The 25,374-nt window shown below is 34.8% G+C and overlaps 1 protein-coding gene across 10 annotated transcripts in view; it reads left to right on the top strand.

The window, feature by feature from the left end:
* Window positions 1–25,374, top strand: part of LOC117234457 (tropomodulin) — a 114,328-nt gene that overhangs the window by 26,494 nt on the left and 62,460 nt on the right. Inside the window, exons 1-2 of one of the 10 annotated variants that reach the window (XM_033495750.1) lie at window positions 8,798–8,903; window positions 9,280–9,589. The exons of 8 other annotated variants lie outside the window; for them this stretch is intronic. In XM_033495750.1, coding sequence (XP_033351641.1) covers window positions 9,479–9,589 — 111 coding nt within the window. In that variant the 5' untranslated portion in view covers window positions 8,798–8,903; window positions 9,280–9,478. Of the gene's footprint in view, window positions 1–8,797; window positions 9,590–25,374 lie in introns of those variants that run through there. One more of the 10 variants, XM_033495741.1, reaches the window with a different exon arrangement.

Below are 25,374 nucleotides of genomic sequence, written 5' to 3'. Positions count from 1 at the left end.
CAAATGAAAATTGTTGTTATTTCTATACTCAGAGGTAGGATCACAATAGTTATTATTTTATTTAATGGATAAATCTATCACACCGTTGTGAGCCAAAAAAACCTTTATTGCATGCGCTTACAAAAAACTAGGGATAAAAACAAAAAGGCATCTTTATCGATTTAATCTATCGATTGTAACTAGGATCATCCTCTATTTACTATTTCTTATAACTAACGCATCTGCATATGGATGGCGAGTACGAACTCACGTTGTCATTTTCAACGGAAATTAAATATTTTGTTAAGTTTTTAAACAGATCGTAACTTGTCTCACTAAAAATAAGGAAAAATATCTTTCACTTTATTGTACGAAATTATTACATATAATGCCAACAAATTGACTGTAAAGGCCGACTAAAAACAATCTAATATACCATAATAATCCTGAATAATTCTATTATAAGTTGGAATAAAAATTCTGTAACGAAGTACAACTTCTTTTAATCTAATACAGTAGTTCCATAATAATTCTAATGACGGAATTATAAGAAATAAAATTCCAATGGAAATAAGGAAACACACGTTAAGATAGATACACTGTAATCGTTATTAATATAACATATAATCGTTGCAAAATGATCGTTTATAATACGAAGCTAAAGTGTAAAATACGGAAAGATCGGTTGCGGGCGCAGGAACATCAGAAGCGTTTCAAACCAACAATTGTACAATGAAGAGTTTCTACACCGTTTTGAACACGAGAATCCAGAATAATCCGGAGAATGCGAAGCTAATTAGAGAGCGGAATTAATTACTCGCGGAATGGACGTCGACGAAATTGCAACCGAGGACATGCATGTATCTTCCTTGTTTAACTAATGAGGTTACGTACGCCAACGACAAATTCGTTTGCCGAAATATTCGCGATATCCTTTTGCAGACTGAATGATTATAAATTGTTATTATCTTGATTACGGCATTAACATATGTAGCAAAGATTTTATGAATGAAGCTCGTTTAGAGCAGTGCCCTGTATTGTCTGTGATTATGTTCGTACGTTTGGAAGCTTTCTGCAACGTGTCGCGAACATTTTCATTTTTCAGCGTTTCGTTGCTCGGCGAAAAAAGTGTCCGCTCGAAAGTTGACAGTTCTAACGTATTACGGTTCAAAGAGTTCTCTTGTTTCGACAAATAAATGTTTTCGTTGTTCGTTGCCATCGAATTGATGCATGGTACGCGTTAATTAGAATTTTTGGTGTTGTAAAAATAAACAGAGGATTGAGATTACTCCTTTGAAAGGGAAGAACTGCAGGTTTGCCTAAGATAAAAAGAAAGAAAAGAAGATTGAGAATTAATTCAGTTTATTAATACAACGCTTCAGTTAATTAGTACTTTATATTAAATATAATTCGACCAAGATCAGGTAATTCTTTCATGAAATATGTTATCACGATTTGACTGAAATCCTAATTCTAACTGAATTAGAATTTTTGTTATTTCTTTTGCCAGAACTTCCTTTATTTTACATTAATATTAAGTGGAATCCATCCACCAGTAGAAAATCTAATTTAATATAATTCCATTTCACAATTCAGTTTAATTTAAATTGAAAACACAGTTGTTAATGCAAAGCAAAGTAGATGAGTTCAACGTAATTTGATGTGAAACAAGATTTTGTTCGTATGTATTGAAACTTTAAATATCAAATATTCATGTAATTAATAACTTAATCTTGATCAAATTCTGTATGATTAATTCTTCGTGATATAAGTCAAGTTTCTTCATTAAATAATTTTCTAATTAACTTTTATTACAGTAATGTCAAAGTATTGTATGCAAAATTGTTTAGTTTTTTGCTACTATTGCCGAATTCTGTTCGCTTGCCTTCTGTCGAAATATTGCACTGGTAGAGAAAAACATAGAAAATTAATTTGTTTAATTGAAGAACAGAATTACAACATATTCGGCAACTAAATTTCCGCAATCATTATTCTAACGAAAAAATCGCATTCTTCTGACTTAGTCAGCTGCAGAATGCAATTTCATAAAACTAGTGTCACCGATAGCCCCATATTGCTTTTCTACTTCTTCATACGCGTTTTAGTAAAACAATTAAAACATTGATTCGCATAGAAACTCACCTAATATTAAAACGATTTAGATATTCAAACCAGCCAACTAGATTTTTCTAATTTACCATTCTCCATTTTTTAATTTCCGAACAAAATTTATAAACAGCTTGTCTATTGCCAATTGTGTAACACATTTGATCGTCAGTGGAATAATGTATGAAATAAAAGCAAATTTCAGTAGAGAGATATATTCCATTAGGATATTAGACCTAATTTTATATAAAATGAATAGAGTGTACAGGATTGTTGTCTTGTTTTTGTAAAAAAATATATTTTTCACAAATATGTACGTATTGATAGCTGTGCAAATTTCGTAGCTTTGGTAGTTTTATTTCCCACTATAATATTCTCTAACATTAAGCATTATATTCTTATTAGAGCATAGGTATATTGATGGATTATACTCTATTAACTCAAACTCATTATTTTTCATTGTATTTCGTTAAAAAACATCCATCATACTGTAACGAGTATAATGAAAAATATAAAAATCGAACTTCTTCGTTCGTATACCATTCATTCTATTTTTATGTCTCGCTGTTCTTCGCAAGTAGCTGTAAACAGCCAGCCAATCGTAATTTTTATGATTTATAGCAGTGAATTTGGAAATTGTATTACGGGACGAGCATATGTTGCACTGTATTTTCCATTAGACACACCAACGCAATTTTTAAATTTACTTCTTTAGATCTGAATTAAATAATTAAAGAAAAATGAAAGAAAATTCTAGTAGAAGTAATAAAAGTTCAAAATTTTCCGTAAGTTAGTATATTTTATATGATACAAAATTGCGTGATATGATTAGTTAGCTCCACGCTAAATTTCAAAAGCGACGCTTTACATCCGCGACGTAGCTCGTCTCCATCTGGCGGCCTCATCGGAAAAACTCTCGAGCTTTCAAGTTCCCGCGTAAGCTTTCAACTGGTGTTGCCATCTGGACGAATCTCGACGAACCGGTTTTATGTTTATAAATAATCCATTTTGCAGCTGAATAGTTGCTTCGTGGTTTAACGTTGATCGTCCATTGGCCTCGTAAATACATTAAAAAATTCATTCTCCTGGCACTTGTCTCTCGAATGTTCGAATCTTGAACATATTAACTTGATGTCAGGACCAGAACCCTCGGTTCCTTGACTTTGTTGAAGCAGAGTCCACTGTGCTTTGTTAAATTGGCTGTTTGCTTTTCTTCTGCTTGAATTAGAAAGATGAACTCTCTGGATCTATGGAGAACATCATTATGGGGTCTGTTGAGTAACATATATTCCATATTGCGAGGGAATTTCTTGAATCTTACTGAAACAGTAAACAAAAATTGAAGTGTGTTTTATTTTATTCTTTACGTTTTGCAGTGTCGAATAGCTGGAAATAATTATTTTGCCTTCTCGATGAAAGGCCATTGTATAGATTTGCATCTTTAAGATACGTTTTAATTTATTCGATTTTTACTTCATTTCGATTTTAACGATTCGTACTTTACTAAATTCTAGTTTACATACGGGAATGCTAAAACATTGAACTCATCTGGAATTAACAAAAATTGAACTATGATATTAATACATCTACAAAGATAAAAATATTTATTGACGAGAGCAAGATTTAGGAAATTAATACAATGAAATCAGAGCTTTCACGTGTTAAAATCTAATATAAGAAATTCGAGTATAATCAGATTCATTCGAAAAAAAAAAACGATATCTCGGCCCAATATCTTATTGCTACTAAATACGTGCAAATCCATTATAAATTTAATTGACAAAAATTGAGTCATCGTTTGAGAAGAATCCCACTCCTCTCATCTGCTCACCCAGCTGTCCTTATTCCTTTCGAACTGCTAGATCGAATATAGAGATATTTACGTACAACTATTTTCTGTGGCAATTGCCAAAGAAGCTTCACACGATTTACGAAGAGGATTTGCACTTGGCTAGCTTCGTCTCGTAATTTCGCTGGTTTTCTTCCAGACCATCGTTTCCGGAATATCGTGGTGGCGTCGTCGCAACGACTTTCAAATCAGGTTACGGATGAAAAATATCGCCTTCTGCAATGCAAATTCGTTGTAAATATCAAGACGAGTCACAAGCTTAAGTCTCCGTACAATTCGTGCAAATTGCCCGTAAGGAATCTTTGAAGTCAACGCTACTATGTTCCACTGTTAGAATCTATCCTCATGATAATCGTGCTTTTCAGAAGCCAAACTTTGCTTTTCGGAAATTTCTCATCTTGAAAATTATCTAGGTTCGCGATTAACATTCTTGAAAAATAAATATTCTGATCGAACGAGTTTGTTTATCGTAGACAGGTGGCATAATAATAATGCATAGTAAATTAGGCGTATTCAAAGCAATAATATTTTCGTAAGGAAATCGCTTCTCTCTGTTTTTCAATGTTCCAATTGATTACTGTGGCTTTTGAATAGATTAATTAATGGTTCTTCGAGTATTAGTTAACGGGTAAAGGTAAACGATATAAGCTGCATAAGAATTTATAGATTCTCATCTAGTGTTTATCTTGGTGAACGATCAAAGGAAATTGTACGGATTATTTTTAACTTGCTACCAAAAATAGACGTTTTCGTGGAAGGAAACCGGAGAAAACGATTCTATAAATCTATTTTATCGGTTTATAATAAAAATCTACTTTATTTTGATTTAGACGAGATTTTTATATACATTGATTTATGTTTAGTAGATTCATATTGCAGAAAGCGAAAACGATTTGGGAAATCTACTTTATTACGTGCTAAATCAATATTTTTATCTTCGTCGAGATTCGTGTTATTCGCAAAATTATGCAACTCCATGAACGTCGTAGACAACACTATTTTACATGAATTAAAATATCGTAATCCTCGCTTATTGTGTCTTGTGCTTTCAATATATCAGCGTTGAATTTTTTTAAACTAGAAATCTTTAGAAAAGAGAAAAAGAAAAGAAAGGGTGTGTGCGGCGAGAGATCGGAGATTTATTCGCACGTGACGTTCATAAAGTTCGAAATAACTTTCGAACATTTATTTTTGTCTATATAGTATACTTACGTTTCTTCTTTTTATTGAAACTTCAAACGTCTTCGTTTTGCAAGAAATCGCGAAGAAATCTAAAACACAGTTGAATCCAAACGCATATTATTCGTTTGAAATGAAACCGAGATAAGATTCGCCGTTATAAAGTACAAAAGACAGAAATCTGGAGTTTAAGACGATAAAAGACGCGAATTTACAAAACCACCGAGCAGATGGATAAAGGCGTGTCGTTGTATGCGTGGCTCAAAAGAGAGATGGTATAAGCCTCTGAGAAGGTGAAAATAAAAATCTCAGCCATTAAACCCGAAGAAAGGGTAACTCGACTAACGCAGAAAGAAAGCTTGAAAAGTAAGAAAATGGAAACGTACGAAGGGAGGATTCAGCGAAGCGAGAGAGGTCAGAGACGTGTCGAGTCAGAAAATAGATGAGACACGAAACAGAATTTTCCGTGGCAAAGTCCAGACAAAAAGGAACGAAGAAAATTGACGTACGTTGTTGGCATCATAGAGTCGTAGAGGAACTAAGATATATCTAATACACAGAAAGAACATTTCATGAGTCGATGCCGCGAAGTTTTTCGTCATTTATCCGTCTTTCTATCTATTTCTTGAATTTCATTTCAAAAATTTCTATATTCCACTTTCCTATCATTTACGTTCATACCTTTTTGACTTGATAATCAGAATAATTTCAGTCGGCTTCTCGATCAAAGCTCGAGAGTATACCCTGTAAAATAGAAATTGGTTAATTTCCATACGCACTCGCGAATCTAAATAGATGCTAACAGTAAGTGAAATTTCATGCTTGAATTTCTATTCTCCGGATTCTTATTTTTATTGGAAAAAGTTGCAAGTAATTCACTCGAATAATGGACGTTTAATGTATTAGAGATATCGACAGGTTGACATTTTGCAAACCTAGTGCGATAAAAGACAAAGGTCAGACACAAAGGATCCAGTTTATCTATGGAACAAATATTGTTCATCTTCTATATTTTTCTTTTTCATAAAGTCAGAGTGGGATATATCTACAATCTACTCGATTCCATATCTATTGCGAAGATAATTCACTATAAGATTGGAAGACAAAATAAGTGACTTTTGTGAGGAGAGTTAAACGAGTTTGGCTCGTGATGAGAAAGTTTCCTATCGTGATGACATCGATGCATCAATACCTTATTAGTAATTGATTTGTTAGACGCTGAACAAAACGAGATATATTCTTTCCCATTATTCTTCTACGTTTTTGAGCAGGAAAATAATCTAATACTTTTGGAGTTTTCGATGCGCAAACGGGTTACTAGTTGTAATCAATAAACGATATAACTAGAATTTCGCTCAGAAAGTAATAATGACGTAGTCAGTGAATTACGGCAGGGAATAAAAAATTCAATTAGAAGAAAACTGTTTCATGAATATGCAGGTAATACCACATGGACGAAACAACGTTTTAATAATTAACCATTTTATCACCGTTACTACTAATTATTGTGGAACGTATTTTAATTAAAACACCGTTAACATTTAGTAATGCAATTATAAAATTTTCATACGTACAATTACATGATATTAAAACACGAGATATCATCGCATCTATTTCCATCAATTCTCTGTTTTATTTTTTCTTTACGTGACGACAATTCTAGTGGGATTTTTATTATAATACGCTTTTTTTAGATGCGACCAAAAATAACTGAGGTTAAGTGATAATATTTTTGTGCGGAAATCGTAATATTTCGTTGCGGATGGAAGAATGTTGTACCTGTTTATTTAAGACGTTCATATACAAATCGGTAGTACTTGTATTTTTATTTTTATATTCGTTCCGTTGATCTATAATTATTACGATGCCAAGCTATGAATATTTATCGTTGGAAGGATCGAAATAAAGAACAATAAAAATAGTGCATAAATTAATGTATAAAGTACGTTTGAAACAGATTAAATAAGAGATTCGCAAGTAAGCTATTTCCAAGTTATTTGCTATAGTAGCCTAAATTGCTGCGAACTACCCTACTGCAACATGTTATTCATCTCCCATAAAACATGACTCGGAAAAATTCAAATAAAAAATTACAACTGTTAAAACGTTTATATCAAACCAATAGTTCTCTTCCTCAAGAATTGTAAAATGCCAACTGAGTCGCTCAAAAAAATAGGAGTCCATTATAACGGCTGATGTCGTTATGAATAGTCAATTGAAAGAAAAATTTTACCAATCACCGAGAATTCAGATTTCAACAAACGATGCCATTTTCATCATTCAAACCATCGTACAAAACATTTAAACAAACTAGTCTTCTCCAAAGACTATAGAAATCAGCCGATGCTTTCAATCCATTCTAGTCGTTGATACACCTATAAGCAATCAATTAAAAAAGACAAACAAAAATTGCTCCTTCCTTTATTCTTCGTTTACGTATCACAAAAAAAAAAAAAAAAAAAGATAGAAAAGGGAAACGATTTCAATAAACTACACTATTTTCCTTGTGAAGGCGCTCGTCCAACAATTTCACTCGGTCCCTCGCCGACAAAAGGCTGCCTTTCAGAGAACGAACGCATATAATGGCCATAAATTCGGTGACGGCGCGTTGCGATCGTAAACGACGTCGATGTCTTATGAGTTCATTCACGTTGCCGCTGCTGTCAACGAGCCAGTTCCACACAGGAATCCGATTTACGAACGCGTAACGTCGATATTTGATTTATTCGGCCGGATCCGCGTGGCCGAAATAGAGATCCGCGTTCTCCATTATTCTTTACGCGTTTCGATCTGCGTCACCGCCCCACCTTGCTTCTCTGTTTGTTTCGTTTTTCAGCCCCGGACGGCGCGAGCCTTTGTCCGCGAGCGAAGCTCGCAATCAACGCCCTTTGTCTCCCTTAAACTCGACCGGCGTTGAAAACTCGACGTGTCGCGCTCGATGAGAACCATCGGCCGTTTTCAGTGATAAATTCCGATCGAAATTCATCGCGGGACAGTGCCGCCTATACGGATTGTATACGAGCGTGGAAATTGATTTGCGCGCCAGGGTTTGATTGTAAGTAAAAGAAAAATGCAGTAATTGGTCACGTTTGAAACGATAGAGAGGCGCGGCTGATGGCCGCTGTGCTTTCGAAGCGTCGTGCGTTTGTGTAATTTGCGTGGTATGGATGACTCTTTTTTAGTCATTTTCAAAGGGGATAGAATTGTACGGTAGGAATTTTTTTCGCGACAGGTCCAGCGAAAATGAAATTATCGACGAAAATCGGACCTGATTATTTCGACTCGATTTATTAGAGATATTTATTTCACAGGTTTAAGGTGGAGTTTGGAATTTAAAGAAAACCACAATTTTGTATATTTATTATTTTTATTTTATATTTAAAACCACAATACGCTTTTTATCAAATCACAGAATCGATCGAACAAAATCTAGACAATGAGTTCCGTTCGATAATCCCTTGACATTGTACGTTCCATCCTCGAATCCATCCTCGAGAGTAGCAGCGTCTGAGGGGTAGTCGCGTAGCTCTTCGTCGTGTACCGTCGTCACGAGACGTCGTGGTGGCCATCGTCGTCCTAATTATACGTGTTTCTCCGTATTTCTGGAATTAGACTGAGGATGGGGCGCGGCGCGGTTGACTCTCTCGCGGTAAAGCGGAGGCGTGCTTCTGAAGCTCAGTCGCGCGTGATCCACCTCGAATCGCGCATTCATCCTGCACGAAGAAGCTACTTTCGTGAACAACTTCGTCGCGCCTTCGCAGCAATCAGGCTCGTCCGATGGGGCGTCCACGTAGGTATCGATCCGTGCCCCGAGTACCGATCGATCGTCGATCCTGCTGATCGAGGAACCTTCTCGTCTTCGTCCTTTACGCTCCTAATATCTCAATATTAGAATTTCCTTTCTGTTTCTAATATTTCCTATTATTTTCACTTGCACTCGTACAAATATTTCTTCTATGTGATAAAATTAAATTACTATAAAATTAGAGTTCTATGTTAGATGTAGAGTTTAATAACTGAATAAAATATTTCTAATAAATATAACGAGTCTTTGGATAAAAAGATGAACGTGAAAGTGACTGAAAATAAGAATAGAAATTAGCTTTGAAGAAAGTATCAAGTTGGAGTACTTGGAACAGAGGCTACAAAAGTCTCAGATATTTTAGAGGTGTTCCTCGATCACGCTATCGATATCTACGAGAGAGTCAATCGCTGAGAGATATTCGTTCGAGAAGCAAAACCGTTCGAGTGCGTATCGTGATTCAGTGAGAGGGTTACAATCTTTCTTCTCCGCACGATCGTTGACCAACGCGATCTCAGTGTAGTTTAAGTTGTGAAACGCGAAGAGGATCGCAAACAGTCGCCATGGCAACCACGCAAGTCTTCCAGGACTGGGACTCACCCCATGATACCATCAGCTCCATGACCAGGTCAAGCACTCGTAAAACTACCACCACTACTACCAGTAGGCGAGAGGTAAGATTATTTTGGGTCAAAATAGTGATGACAAAAAGGATAGTGATAAGAATTATAGCTAGAGATAAAGATTGCACGATAAAATTATGCGTTAATTCTATTTTCCATTGATGCACGGTTCGTATTCGATAGATGATAGTTTTGGATCGTAGAGTGGGTTAGCTGTGAATTTATTTAAAACGCAGAGTAAGTTTGGATGCTGGTAAGCCAGCTGTTTACCGTTGCATGCGTGTTTCTGGTTAACTAGACGATGCAGGCTGTTATGTAGGTAGAAATTGTGAACGCAGTTTTCTGCAGTTTCGCAACAGCTGAAACTAGGTCTTGTGATGGTTTCTGGAGACGATTGTTTTGGAGATAGGAGACCTATTTTAAATATCGTTAGGATAAACATTAATTATGCGCGAATAAAATTATAAGTTTAGAAGCTTCTTCGCTTTCGTTACAAAAAATGGTACTTCTAACGCCAGTTACTAGATTCTACGATGTGATACAATCACATAAATTTTATAAGAAATTCTGAAATGACTAATTAAAATACTACAAGCCTGGGAACTTCGAGAAATAGTAAATTTAGTGAATTTAATGAAAGAACTTCGTGTAGAAGCTAGTATATAATTCTTCATAAGGAGTTTCTTTTTTCTTTTTGGAGTTTGATAAAACAAATCTAGATTGCCTGTGAAGCATGGAAATATATGTTTCCCTGTGGATTAAATTATCGCGTGTGGATTGGCTATAAGCGATATCCTCGGAACCTGCAAGGCATGCACAAAATCCAAATCGATGTTATGCCGCGTGAGTGCAGCCTAAAATTAGAAGCATCCGCGATCAAACACAGCTAATCTGATTCTCGGAAAATTTCAAATAATATTGCACGATTTTCGTACGACACATCATTTCGTTCTGACAGTTTTGTCGGAAAATTGTACGAGTGGACAACGTTTATCGTTACATAATTCTGCCTCCTGATATGATCCAACAAATTGAACTCGAAACATATTGCAGTCGGATTGCCTAAAACGTAGCATGAAAATAGCGTTTGCTTCTGCCTGTTGGTCACGATACGGGCAAGCACAGATTAGCTTCCGGTTTCTGTCTCGACCTCGAACATTTTCCACGAGGAAGAAACATCGAGTCTCGAGTGGTGCACGCTTCATCTTCTCGTAAAATACGCGATTGTCGTTGTTGACGGATGACTGTCTGACCAGTAGGCCAAGCATAACATTGCGTTTACGTGAAAACCAGACGATCGAGAGAAATTTTTAGAGGAGTGTGTTGTATGAGAGAAATTTGCTTTAAGAATCTTCCTACGAAGATGTAGCTAAGATTAACTTTTTTTCAATTAATATTTTTTCTATTGTCTGAGGTACTCTTGAAATATTAAAATATGTACATTGTATGAACCTGAAGGAAAGTTGGACTGTCAAAGGATTTTCTGTGAATCAATGTAGAATAAATATTAAGCATTAGTTATATGTTATAGGTGCTTTTTAATAATATACACTATGATGGAATCTATATTGTTGTTATTTCTTTATATTCTTGAAGAAAAAGTTGCTATTTTCAGGTAAAAGATGTTACTTTTCCATTCTCTTAGTTACAATAATTCCAAGTTTCTTGTTTCCTGAAGCTTTGAAGCTTTAGTATAATTGTATCAAGCTTACCTTTTTTTTACCACTATATTCATTTTCTACAATTCCTTGCGATTTTATTATAATATTTCATTTTCTGCAATACCTGAAATAGACATAAATCATGTGTGCATTTTGTTCCAAGTCAATCTGTAGAAACAACCTCGATGTACCAAGAACATTATTAAATATAGTTATTAAATTCAATATCACGAAAATGAAGTATAGACATTCAGAGAAGATTCTAGTTTGAACAATCAAGAAATAAATCATTTTGAAATTTTACCGAAAAAACGGTGGAAAGTATAAAATACGGAGCGTCTTGTACAAGTGTGTGTTTAATATCGTTCCCTCTATTCGATCGTGCGTTCGTTTATGAAAAAACCAAATTTATTTGCGCCGTTCCGAGGAGTTTTAATTAACAATATCTCATTCTGCATCGAAAAGTATCTCATCGAAGCGATGGATTTATACATTTCCTCTGCTCTATTTATTTGTTTGTAGTTGCAGCATCGCTATATATACTGCGCACGACTGTCTAGAAAATAAAGTCGTTATAATTATAACAATACAACCGTGACCGAACAATTCGCACAATTATTTGCGTAACTTAACCGAGCTTTTGGAAGCAGTGTTCTCTGCGAGGCTCCTGCGTACATAGGAGCGTTGCCAGGACCCAAGGCCGATCTGCCTCCCCGACTAAAATCGTGATAAACACCCGTGAAAATCGTGAACACGATGAGTAATCTCGTCTCTGTTGGCCGTCTGCTTTTTTACATATTTTCCACCGCTTATAGTCCATTTCCACGAAGACTGAAAGACATAAAAAATTCTAACGAATTTCGTGTGAAATCTCTTAATATTTCGAGAAACACATTTTCTTGCTAATATCCGTTGCTCGTAATATACAGTGGCGCGCAAAAGTTATGAATCAGGTAAATGTTCACTTCATATGTACGTTAAAGAATTTTTGTATCAACGTGTCTTGTAATGTTAGTAAGAACTTTAACGTTGGTATTATTTATTAATTTTAACTATTTTTCCAATGTGTTAGTTTATTTTAGTTGTCATTCTAGAAATTCTTTCAGATATCAATTTTGGAATATACATATGCGAAGCGAAATATTTATCTGATCAGACACTTTTACACATCATTGTATATTCGAGAACATATATCCCACAGGAATAGAAGCTTGGATAGCATTTTATAAACATGTTAAACGCGAAAAGTAGCAGCTAAGATAGATATATGTTTGTTTATATAATTTTATATTTTTTAAATTCTAATTTGAACTGAAACAAGCTCGAAATATTTGGTATAGGAAAATTACCATTACTTAATACACGGTGAACAGGCAAAATCTAATATGAATTGTTATTATTCGCACGATGATTGGGTTTGGATTTTGCTCGCGTGATGATTTGTTTATTAAACGATGTTCATACGTCTATTGGCAGATTCAATCACGTTATTTCAAGATTTCGTCACGCGTAGTTTATATTTGAAGAAAGCAATGAAATTAGAAAAGAAATCGACGTTGTTCGTAAGAGTAGATATCAACAAATTTAATGTGCGATTAATTAGAATGATCGATCCATATCTTGTTTTGTAATTACAGAAAAGAAATGAAAATCTTTTCCTAATGCATCTGGTTGATGTATAAAAAATTCAAACACCTCGGTATTAATATAGATTTTGATTTCATTACAATGCTGTATAGAATGTCTTAATTCAATTTTTTGATATATTTTTTGATTAAGAGTTGCGTGTAACAATAAATTATATCTTTTGTTGTACATTTTGTATGAAAGAGAAATCAGCAGCTTAAATAGAAATTTCATTTCGAGGGGTTTATTTTGTATTTTGCATAATGCGCATAAAACAATGACATAATTACATGAAAAATAAATGTGTAAATAAGGAATCATGTTTGTCAAGGATTTTGCAAGAATTACTATTTATGATACATTTAAGACATTGTTCGACAGTGTACGTACATCATATGCTTTCTATGTGCCTTCCAAGCATGTTTGTATTATCGTTGCCAATTTCGAGGTCAATTTTAAACGACATCATAAATAAATATTATTAATGTTGTTGGATGGTGTGCACAGTAATTTAATGATAATGATAGATCGGAATTCGGAGCAGTGGAACGATGCCATTGTTGGTTAGGCATGCGGGCATATGATTTTTAGAATGTCACAGTCGTCGACGTGAAAATGTTAGTCATCGGAGGACAGGTCATAATTTATATTAGCGTTGTTTGAAAATATTTGTTGTTAATATTATACAATATCGCGGATGATAATTTCTTGAAGGAAATTTAGCAAAATGCTGCAAAATCTTTCAAAAATTCAATTTTCGCGCCTTTTATGACAGTACGTTTGTACTAGTACATAACTGTGAACAATTTTGGGATATCGATTGATACTGTTTCTAGTTTCTAAACGATAATTCGATCGTCGAAAATTTACGAGCAGGACGAGTTCAATTTTCAGACGAGGTTTTACTTTCCAGACAAAGATATACACGTAATAAAATAATATACATAAATGAATCATGTATGAAACGTAAGAAACATATGAATACCTTTTAATAACAATTTAGTTTGTAATACCACGAAATACTGTTTCACTCAGACTTAACAAATCGACAATCTTCTATCGTAGCATCTACCGACTACGTTCAACTATGTTTAAAGAAAGATATACGCGTCCTTACTTTTCATTTTTAGTCGCTGGACAAATAAATCTCCCGTTTTTACAAATTTAAGTTTTGAGAAAGAAAGAGAGAAAACGTCTGATGAATAATACTTTTGGAAAATAACTGCTAGAGCAACGTTCTTAGTCGACCAACCTTGATGATTCACAACGATATACATACGCTCTATTACACGCTTTTTATATCTTTCACTTCGTTCTCTCTGTTCTAATGTTCTCAAAACACGTGTTTCAATGAACGTTCTCGTTTTAGAGGACATCGAAAACTTCCTAAACGAACCAAAGCCCATTCAGCGGTGAAAATTGTGGATATTCCTCGCGTTTGTTACACATGTTTCGAATTAAACCTATTAATTTTGCAACATGATGGAAAACATTGTAGAATCGATAAGAAGTGTGTCGATGTTACACGTCCTTCCTATTTCGGTTTCAACTTCTGTATACATTCGGTGTTTTTCCTGGATGATTTTCTATGAGTTACAGATGTTTACTATGGCTGTATCGATGAGATGATTAATCCTTTTCTGTTTGCCATATACATTTACACATGTCTGTTCTGTTATTTAGGATTAGTTACAACCATCGCACGAAATTTTCCAATTTCACTTGTATAGCTTACGTGTTGTAATTTAGAACAGACATTGCAATATTCTAACATCCTGACATTTAAAATTTGTTACATTCAGTACGCAAAACTGATCCCTTTTATCCTTTGTATTCGATTTTCAATACCTTTGTTATGGTTTATCCGTGCTGTATCATTTTGGAACATTTTGAAGTGTAGGGAATATTTTGAATGTTCGAAGAGATCAATTTCTTTTATCTGTATCAGTATTCATTACTATTTATTTCGTTGTCTTCATAAAATTCAAAATATCCTGCATTCTCTTTCTATCTATTATTGTGGCTATGTTATCGCTTATGTTACAATGCAATAAATTATAGAATTCTAAGTGCATCGCCAAAGATCAAGCGTAGATTGCTATGTTATATAGAATTATTCAGTTTAAATCGCAATTTCTTGCGCAAAATTAAAGTTGTACGTTGTATTCACGGCAAAGTGCCATTCTAGCCTTATCCTTAATCATATGACGCAACGTACAATTTTTGGAAGAAATCTTGACGTTGATATATTTATCATTGCACACGGTATACATATTTCCTGTACGATATTAAGTTCATTGCATTTCGTATTTGCATTTTTCTCTATCAGGTTGCTGCACTTTTTTCGGTAAATTCGATATTTCTCACGATGATCGAATAACTAATGATCCCTCTATCGTTTTTACTTAAAGAAATGTTCTTAAATATTATTGTAAAATGATATGAATTAGCTCATAACGTTATTGGATTGTTGAATTGCGAAGGATTTTTTAATTATTCGTTGTTATGCTCGCGAGGAAGTTTGGAATTGTTATACGTAATAACAATTTTTTATAAATATTCTGTTAACGTTGTTTATAGTATAAGATGTATGCTCGTATGTTGTACATGATGTAATAATGAATTATATGAGACACCTCTTAGCTTTGTTTTATGATACCACACTCTTGGCGTAGATTGTGATTCACGTGTGACGAGTCACACTCGTGATGAAGTTTAATTTTGGTTCACAAACTCGAGGAATGATGAACACATGTTCCGTATAGTATATCGATGTTCTTCGTTCATTCAAGTGTTACAGTAGGAAACGTTATGAACCCTACCGTATGCACATACACGTGTAAGATGACTCATAAGTCAAGGGGTGGATTGGGTTAGAGAAAGATAAATAGAAACGAATATAAATAGAATTCTTTTACTAGAATACTTTTTGAATATACGAAAGATCATCAGGTGATTCCCTAATGTCGTACCTTGACTTTCTAATCACAGAGTTATAGTATAATAATCAAATATTTGAAATTCAAAAATCTTACCAATTTTCTGAAACAGAAATTCAAAGATTGGCAAAATGATAAAATGGTCCTAGAAAGTAACCGATAATACGCAATTCATTAATAGCCCGCGAGTTTTTATGCATCTATAGAAAATTTGACAGTGATAAATTGCACGAAACGCGCATAACATGACAAGATATATAAAATATGTAAATTACAGTGCTTTCTGTAATACTTGTCAGATAAAAACATCTCTTTACCGAGGCTCTACCTTTTTAATCATCTTCTCGAAGGTATGAATTTCCATAAAAATTCAATCTGTTCATTGGTAATAAATGCGAAATTAAATTACGCTTTACACAGCGTCAGGCAAATATCTAAAATATAATGAAGGCTGTACGGTGGCAACGTTTCTGGAGAAATGAACTCGAAGCAAGGGAAGGAATTTCTTGCACCGATGACAGTTTTCGTTTGTAGGGACGATCGTTTTCAGAAAGGGAATGAGTTGGCTTATTGCAGGAGGGTAACGCTGTCAGACGTAAACGATTATTTCAAGTGGACCCATCGCGACGGCGAAAGACGCGTAGCCGAGGCCTCTGGAAATAGAAGAGTGACACAAGAGTGAAGGCCTGCGGCGTACGAGAGCCGCGAATGCACCGTAAAGCTGCTTATTTTAAATAGGAGCAACGTCGACGCGATCTGCCTGCTCTCACGAAGGCTCCGCCGATGGAAATAGCAGAGGCCGTTTAATGAATTATCCGTTACGTTTGCGCGTGTTCGTTTCGAGATCGTAAACAGTGAATCGGGACCCTCCATTACCTTCCGCAATTCCAGCAAATCACGAGATCTTTCGGCTCTTTCTTAATCCTCTGTAAGAACGAAGAATGTTTCCTTGAATGTTGATTATGAGAAAGATTGTTATGGAGTTGAAATGAATGATCTGTTTAGTGGGAATGAATGTAAATTTTGTTGCAGTGTTTGCTACTTAGATACAATTAGTAACTTGATACTAATAGACTAAACCAATAGTGCGATATTTGTGACGAAATTGTAATGTTAACTTTTATTCTGATAAATATATAATTGTATATAATTGATTATATATTATTTATTTATATTAGTGATTAATAAATTATATTATTGAAAGAATGCTACACAGTTTTGGCATCTAGAACAGGTTGTCATCTAACTGATTAAACGATGAATATCGTTTATATTTATTATTCGTTTTTTGTAATATTGTTTCTTATCTTGGATTGGAACGACATGTTACGATTATAGGATATTTTCATTAAACTTATAAAGTATATTTTTGTATGCGAAATATTTTAATAGGCTTATCTACGAACGAGAGTTATTCAGGCGTTAAAAGTATTTAAGCGATTCTTTTTTAGAACTGGAGAATATTCCTTTTTAAGCTTAGAAAAGCTTAGAATCAAACTTTCTGTTTATTGGAATAAATTGTTCATATTTAGAACGAACGATGAAACTAGGAAGTAAATAGAAAAAAGGAAACAATGGATAATACGATATACTGAGTAAAATACTATTATCGAGCGTGATGTAATATGAATTTTCCTCTTAATGGTCTAAAAGTAAATGTGGAGATAGGAAACAATGGGTAATGTAATACTGTGAATCCAATCTTGTCATTAAGAGACGAGAGTGATGTAATATAAATTTTCTCTTAAGGATCATGAATGGAAACTTGACTTTAAATATCGAATAGACGTATTTCGAGATATGCCAGAAATTTATACGATTATTGAAATAATATTACAACTGATTATTAATTAAAATATTAAGAATTTTTCGTAAAATATTTCAAGTAAAATCGTATTTTTCTTCTTTGCATAAAATTTAAACGTATGTGCTTCGTAGATAGTAGAATTAATTTGCATTGAACACAGCAAGAATATATTAAAATTGATAAGAAAACAACGAGAAACAATCGAGATATCATTCGACATTTTACTACTATGCTATTCTTAGGGATTTTGGACTTGCAAATTCTAATTAATTTTCTGTAATGTCGTATTTCAATTTTTTGTCGAAATATATATCTGAAAATTTAAAATACAATGATTATCCCAAAAGTAACTTAAGAACCTGCTGCTGAAACTGCCTCATATAGTTTCACGTATTTGATTGTACGTAAATCAGGATATCGGAATGCATTCCAGATAACATAATTCAACGAGAATTCCTTTTTTCTATATTTAAAAATAGCAATCGCTTAACTGTGCTCAATTAAGAATTTGAAAAATAACAAAATTTCTGGATCGTTACCTTGCGATCATAAATTCAGGTCGCGACAGTAGAACGATTCCACTTGTGGTCAGACGCAGCGGCAACTTTTAGAGCATGACGGATACCTTGAATGGCCTCGAATAACCTTGCACCACAGGTCGTTGCGCTGATATTTGATCTCACTACCACTAAACCATGAAAAGAAAACGATATCCCGCAGTTAAATATTCAAACAGGTTTCAAGTTACCTATATTTACGATATATTTAGAACTAACCGATGGTAACTTGAAATCATTGATTCTAAAATCGCATCGTAATGAGACATTATTCACTATCAGGATGATCAATTCGTAACTTTTTATAGAAATACAATAGCCTTTATAGAAATAATACCTTCTGGAATCCTTTAGCAAACCTAGACATCTCTTTGGAATTGATGATCCATAGATTCATCAAATTGAACATCCTCGTCTATACAACCAGAACGTATCCGATTGCTTGCAAGACCTCAAACTTTCGTTCTTGATTAATGAAAACCGTTTTGTACAAATGCTTTCGCTTTCGTTCGTCTCGCGACGATCCAAGAATTTCATCTCTGACGTCGCAATACGAAACGAACCATCCAATCGACTTTGTCGAATTTTGAGAGTAAATTTGATCCATCTGCTCAGGAGCAACAGCTTTACGTGTTCAGCTGAAGAATCAATCTTCCGTGATAGTCCAAAGCAAACGCACAATAACACGGATTAAAGGATAAAGAGATCGAAGAATCCCTTTGAGGTGCTTTATCGCACCAGAAGAAACGACGTCGCGTGTGCTTTCATGTCACAAGCTCGAGCACACGGTTGGCATGCTAATTACGTGGTTGCGGACCCTAACTACACTACCAGAGTATCTCACAAAGAAATGCTCATCCCAGTCGCATCGCGAGACACAAGCCAGCAATCAATCACAGTCACAGTACATCGCATCTGATGTTATCTTAGCGAATCCCGGGGAAAGCGGTAGGACAAGGCCCGGATGTCCCGAACTTGTGCATCTGGCAAGTCTTTCGTGGCCATAAAAGCGGCTCCGGCTCTGTGCCATTTAAACCACGGTCGGAAAAGAGCGTTCCACGAGATCCATAGTCACGGTGATAATTAAGCCGTTTTATGATGCATCGTCGAGCGGGAACGATGAATCGTTCGCGAGGATGATAAACGAACATGCGGACGAGACACGCGGACGAGTCTTCGAGACGCAGATAAAACGCGTTCTTAGAAATCTGCAGATGTCACCGTAGTCCAACAAACGATGCTTATGATGAAATTACCGATTTTCAAGATTTCGTGGTTTCTACTGGACTTATCTTTCTCTTGGACTTAACTAAAAGACAAGAGCATTGTTTGTTGTTGTCGTTCTTTTCGATAAGACGACGCTAAGCCCTATATTTATATCTATGAAGAACATAGGCGAAAGTGGATCTTCGATTTTGTCTGTCTCATGTGCCAAATATACATATATTTTAGTCTTGCGAAAATTTGTGTTAATCACAAGAAACCAAGTAATTTGGATCATTGGAAAAATCGCTCGAGAAAGACGAAAAATTATTTATCCACCATTTGGTGTTCTTATACCTCGAAAGCTAATCGATACTTGCATCCACCGTTTGTTAGGATTTTTGTCTTTTTTGAAACAAGCTACCGAAGCTTGCACTGAGTTTTCTGAAATATTCTGTAAATGGCAAAAAATTAGCATGAAAGAAGTGGTGCCTAGATTATTTAATACAATTAACAGCTCCTACATGGATAGATTGAGGTTAGGTTGAGGTTAGGTTGGGGTTAGGATTTCAAATTGTTCTTCCATTTCGCTACGAGCTTTCGAACAGGCCAATAGAAAGGAACTCGTTTAGCCGAAAGGATTTATAGTCGTGGAATTCGTATTTTCTTCCTCGTCTCGTGTTCGTTGCCTTCGCAATCGAATTGTGTGAAAAATGAAGACGTGAATCGTTCCACCAAAGACGATAGAACCCCTCTACGTAATGGAAACTGGCAGGCATGCGTGGCTGAATGAGATAAATGGCGGCCAACGCGAGCTAACATTCACCTTCCGCGGTGGAATCTCGCGGCCTACCGAATCCGTGCGCAGATATTATTTGCGGTGGCCAACGTTCCGCTGCTATTACGAGCTACCAGTGAATAGTTCGGGCTATTTCGTGCGACCGTTAATGAAGAACAGGCTTTGAAGTAGCGTCGTGGGACTGGAACGGTTTATAGAAGTTGTGGCTGCATTTAGAATTACTATTAATTCTTAGGCTATGTAATAAAACAAGGGAAAATTTATAATGTAAGATTTAGAAGATTATTATGAGGATCACGTGGGAAAAATATGTCGAAACTGTCTCTGTTGATTTTTTTATTTCGACGCTAGTCGATGGTTGGAGCAGAGTATTTTAATATATTTACGTAGGTACTTGGGAAGGAGGTTTGTTAAAACCAAAGATACGGGCCTTTTAGAAACTGTTTATATAGGGTTGTAGGGTTGTTAACTGGTGGCACAAGCGGAAAGGGGGTGATTATACGCGAAAAAAGAAGTCGAAAATATAGAATAAAAATTTAAAAATTTAAAAATTTTAAAAAATAACGTCAATCGAGACAACGATCTACAGTGAGATCCGTTATAACGAGACGCGATAAAGTGCACGCGTACCGTGCGAAAATTCAAAGTCGATTTTCTCGAAAACAAAGACTCAAACGAAAAATTGTTATTCTATATTTTCGACTTCTTTTTTCGCGTAGAATCACCCTCTTTCCACTTGTACCACCAGTTACCAACCACCCTGTATATCTACGAGGTTCCATAACAAGCGAATGACACGATGTTACGAATAAACAATATTTCTGAAATATTGAAGAAAGTTTGTAAAGATACGAATGAAGGAATGAATGACGAGGAAAACAATATTTTGCAAATCCTTGGAGTCCCTTCTTGTAGTCACAATAACGAAAAATAGAATTCGATAATTTAAATCGCTTTTGAAAATATTATTAATGAAATATTATGTTATGCAATAATGTAAATTGTCGTATTAATAAAATGTTTGTGTCCTTAATGGGTTCAGTAGAAAGTAATAGGAAACGATACATGATATTGTTTCTTTGTGCTCCAAATGTAATTCACGTGTTCTCAATAATAACTCGTTAATAAATAATAAATTGTGATTTAAGGCAACCTTTAAACGTAAAGTTTAAGAGGCGTAGTCTTTGGACGCCTGTGGATGGGCAATTCGCCAAACATCGCCATTTTCGTCGAGTTTTCGTAAAATTTTGGATAAGAAATAGCGTGTCGATTGATATGGAGACTACACACATGTTCCGGTCTTGCATTTATGTAAGTCCTAGCAGTAGTTTATATTATTAGCCACAATGTTCTTTTAACATAGCAAGAGACTACCGTGCATAATTCATGATTTATAACGCGTTATTTAAAATGTAAATGAAGGAAGTAAAACGCAATTGGGTTATGCATCTAATGCTATTTTACGGTATACGTGTAAAGTGGTAAAGTATTTTAGATATTTCACGAATAGTATAAATAATTCGATACAATTTCCTACATACTTACGTACGTATAAAAATAATATTATCTAATGTAATATTCGCCTGTAAAGTTTATTTCAAATATAAATATGAAAATATCCGTTCGTTTCATGATCGATGCATTGCAATGGCAAGAACACCTTCCATAAATTGAAGAATATTTTGTACCAGTGCATGAATATTTTTCATATTGTTGGATTTATCTAGTTTAGTTGGAAGCATCGAGTAAAATTTTCAGCAAAAGAGAAATTAGAAATTAAAATTTTACTGCGATATTTTCTACAAAAGAGAAATTAGAAATTAAAATTTTACTGAGATATTTTCTATACATTGAAGCAGTTGAACTCCTAAGAAGCATGAATAATTCTAGAAACGCCCCAGAAACAAAATAGTATCCGTGCTTTTGTGTTATTACATTTCCAGTAAAGAGATAGTTGGGCAATGGTCGTAAACGGTTTAGTGAAATATAATGCTTGAAGTACTAAAACGCATACAACTTACTTGGCTCTTTTCCACTCTACCGTTTAAGTATCTACTTAATTATAATGTAAATTAATATTTCAATAAAGGCCACCGTAAAAGACACAAGGTACCTCGTTTATTCTTATCGTTGGTATTTAAATATTCTGAACTTTGAAATAATATCTGCCATCAACCAAACGCAACATACTTACAAAGATATGAGAAACTTCATTTATTCTTATTGTTCATTCGTTCTTCGTTTATTTGTTATATACATATTCCGAAGAACCAAGGCAATGTCCAAAGCTAAAAGTTACATTCATACACTATATTGGAAAATCTATTTTCAAATTGTTCTCCTTCAGCTTACGATATAGCTCGTAATAAATTGTAGCTTATAACAAAGATACACGAAATCATATTTGCAAAAGTGTCATAAAATATAATTCATTACGTATTACGATGTAATACATTGCAGCTGACAAGTAAACATCGTTATGTTTGAAAGAAAAAGATAAATCGGAAGCTTTTGTTTGATGATGAAAGATGGAAGTTTCCGTGTAGTATGCACCGATTTTTCCAGCGGTGACGTGCACTTGTTAGCAAATTTTCTGCATTGACAACGACGGATGTTGCTTCTCATTTGTCACCGGTTCTGAGGTATTTTGGCGATGGCCTACAAACTTTCAGCGAGATGCACGTGCTTGGAACTTAAATGTTCATTGCGATCAGCCTTGCGACTGTAAGCTCCGTCAGCTGCGTACAATATTTTAAGACGAAAGCCTCTTCAAAAGATGCGAATCGTTTCTTCCAGACTGTTGTATATAAAACGAAATTATTCAACGTGAAAGATGTTCATCCATCGTTCAAATTTCATATGGGCAGAAGTTATTTAATTTAATAAGTGCTAATACGATGCTTCAAAACTGATGCAAACATATTTATGTTTAGCCATCATAGTATTTTTTACAAAAGAAATCTACAGATATTAAAAATTCATCCTTTGTAGCAAGCAGAATCGTTGTAAAATTACTTGAAAGATTCTGGCAAAATTATTTAGATATTTTTCCAATAGTCGAATTTCGTATTTTATCGAAAAAAAAAATGAAACAAAAATAATAATAAGATAAGCCTTTAACACACAGGCAGAGAATTAATTTTCATTCGCATTATAAATCTTACGAGAGGGAGAGTAGCAATTCCGGAAAAATAAAGTTTACGATTGAGAAAACGATATTGCGGTTATAATTCTTTTATTTGCCGTTACCTGAAATACGTAATCTTCTATGCTGTTACGGTTCGCTTTTAAACGCGAGAATTATTGCTGCACCGTTTATTTGTCTGCTTTAGACTGTTTATATCACAGATTAGACTTGGGCAATTTTCTGAGCAAATGTACACACGCAAATTGTAGATGCTTCTCCTTAGAATTTGAACTGCGAATATTTCAATAATTTCATATCTAGTTCTCCTTTCGATATTTCCTTTCGATTTTATATTAAGCATTTTTCTAAAATGTAAAAGACCTTCTCCATCGTCGAGACAGCAACGAGATTGAAATATACAAATTCGATGATCGCAACACGTTTAAAGTCATCGTACGGTTTCGTCCAAGTCTACGATTCGCGCAACGCCATACCAAATCCTGCGTCTTAGTAGAATCTAAAATAGAATCTCGCAAAAATCATCAGGCAAAATCTCAACGTCTATCCGAGTACCCGTCAAACGAATCCGCATCTCGGTTCCTCGTCGAAAAAACAGCACATGCGCGATTTTCCGCGTCAAAGTACACGACATCTGGCACAGAATTCGGGCAGAAATAACGCGAGAGAAATGAAGAGAAAGAAGCGACGTGTATTACGCAACCGAGCTTACATATGTAAGTATGGTTGCGTGATTTTTTCGCCACGAAACGCAGCAGGAAGTTTCGCTGTTCGTTCGAACAGTATCGAGCATGAGCCAGGAAGAAGACGGATCCTTTTACCATGACAAATTGTTGGTAGAGATAGATTGCTAGAAACTCGTTAATTCGATATCGGTACAAAGTTTCCGCTCGTTGGCATGTAACGATACCTGGCACATATTCTTTGGCGCTCGACATTGCGAGCGTTTCGCTTTTCTTCCAGTCGACGCGATTAAAATCCCATTTAACACGTTCCGCATCTCAGAAAAAATTTAAACGGAATTTTGAACGAATGACAAGATATATGACGTAATTTTTGGACAGATGAATCTCGTTTTGGAGAATTTTTATGTTCGAATATTTTGAAGTCCCAAATATAAAAATTTTATTCAGGCGAAAGGTTTCAGATTTCAATATTCTTTTATTGTATCGGTTAATTTAAAAGATTCTTATAGCAGAGATGCAGAAATGCATTTAGCAAGATTTATCATAGAAGAAATAGATGACTTTGATGAATCTATGCCGATTCATTACAGAACACTGTGCCAAACCACAAATTTATCGTTGAATAAGCGTAGGCTCCAACGATAAGCTTCAGAAGCGAACTAACTTTTTATCAACAGTTCGATTAATTTGTTTCGCTTCGATAGAAAGTAGAATATTAACGTTGCACTATACTACGATAAATTTGATAAATTATAGTTCTAAATTCCTTTTACTTTTATGAACAATTTTTGCAAAAGTAGAGTTTCTATGGAACTTTATAATTATAAAATTTAGAAACTTTTATCGACGATGCGATACATTTGCATAAATACATAACGGTTTTCAACGAATGCATTAGGATTGCAGATATCTTCAGCGCCAGCGTGCAGTCATGCATAGCTGATTCGAAATAATTTACACAAAACTAGCGTTCGAAATTGAATATAAAGAAAATTAACTGCGAATTCCACCTAGAATATGAAATTTATCGTACGATGTACGAACTTCCACTCTGCTTCGACTATAAATCTCGCCATTCAAATCTCGCCTTTGGCAAGTATTGTTCCCTAAACTTCACGAAACTTAAATAAGAATTATTAACACATTGTCAAACGTTTTGTTAAGGTTCCAAGAGATCCGTTAACGATATCCTCGTAAACCAAAACAATTTTGGAAGTTTCAAAACTCTGATATATAACATTGTAAATATTCCTCTTTTGCTTCCAAATATCGTCAAAGACGATTGCACGTGAGTTATCCCATGGAAGCTTACCGACAAGGATCGTTTCCTCTTTTGAAACAACTCCAAGATAATATATATTACATGTAAAATCCGATAGTACACACCCCCGCACAAAAATTTGGCGCACCCTT

Source organism: Bombus vosnesenskii, unplaced genomic scaffold (assembly GCF_011952255.1).
Source record: "Bombus vosnesenskii isolate JDL3184/JDL3185 unplaced genomic scaffold, Bvos_JDL3184-5_v1.1 scf7180000013263, whole genome shotgun sequence".
In the NCBI taxonomy this organism is placed as follows: domain Eukaryota; kingdom Metazoa; phylum Arthropoda; class Insecta; order Hymenoptera; family Apidae; genus Bombus; species Bombus vosnesenskii.
This window is presented reverse-complemented; position numbering and strand designations above follow the sequence as displayed.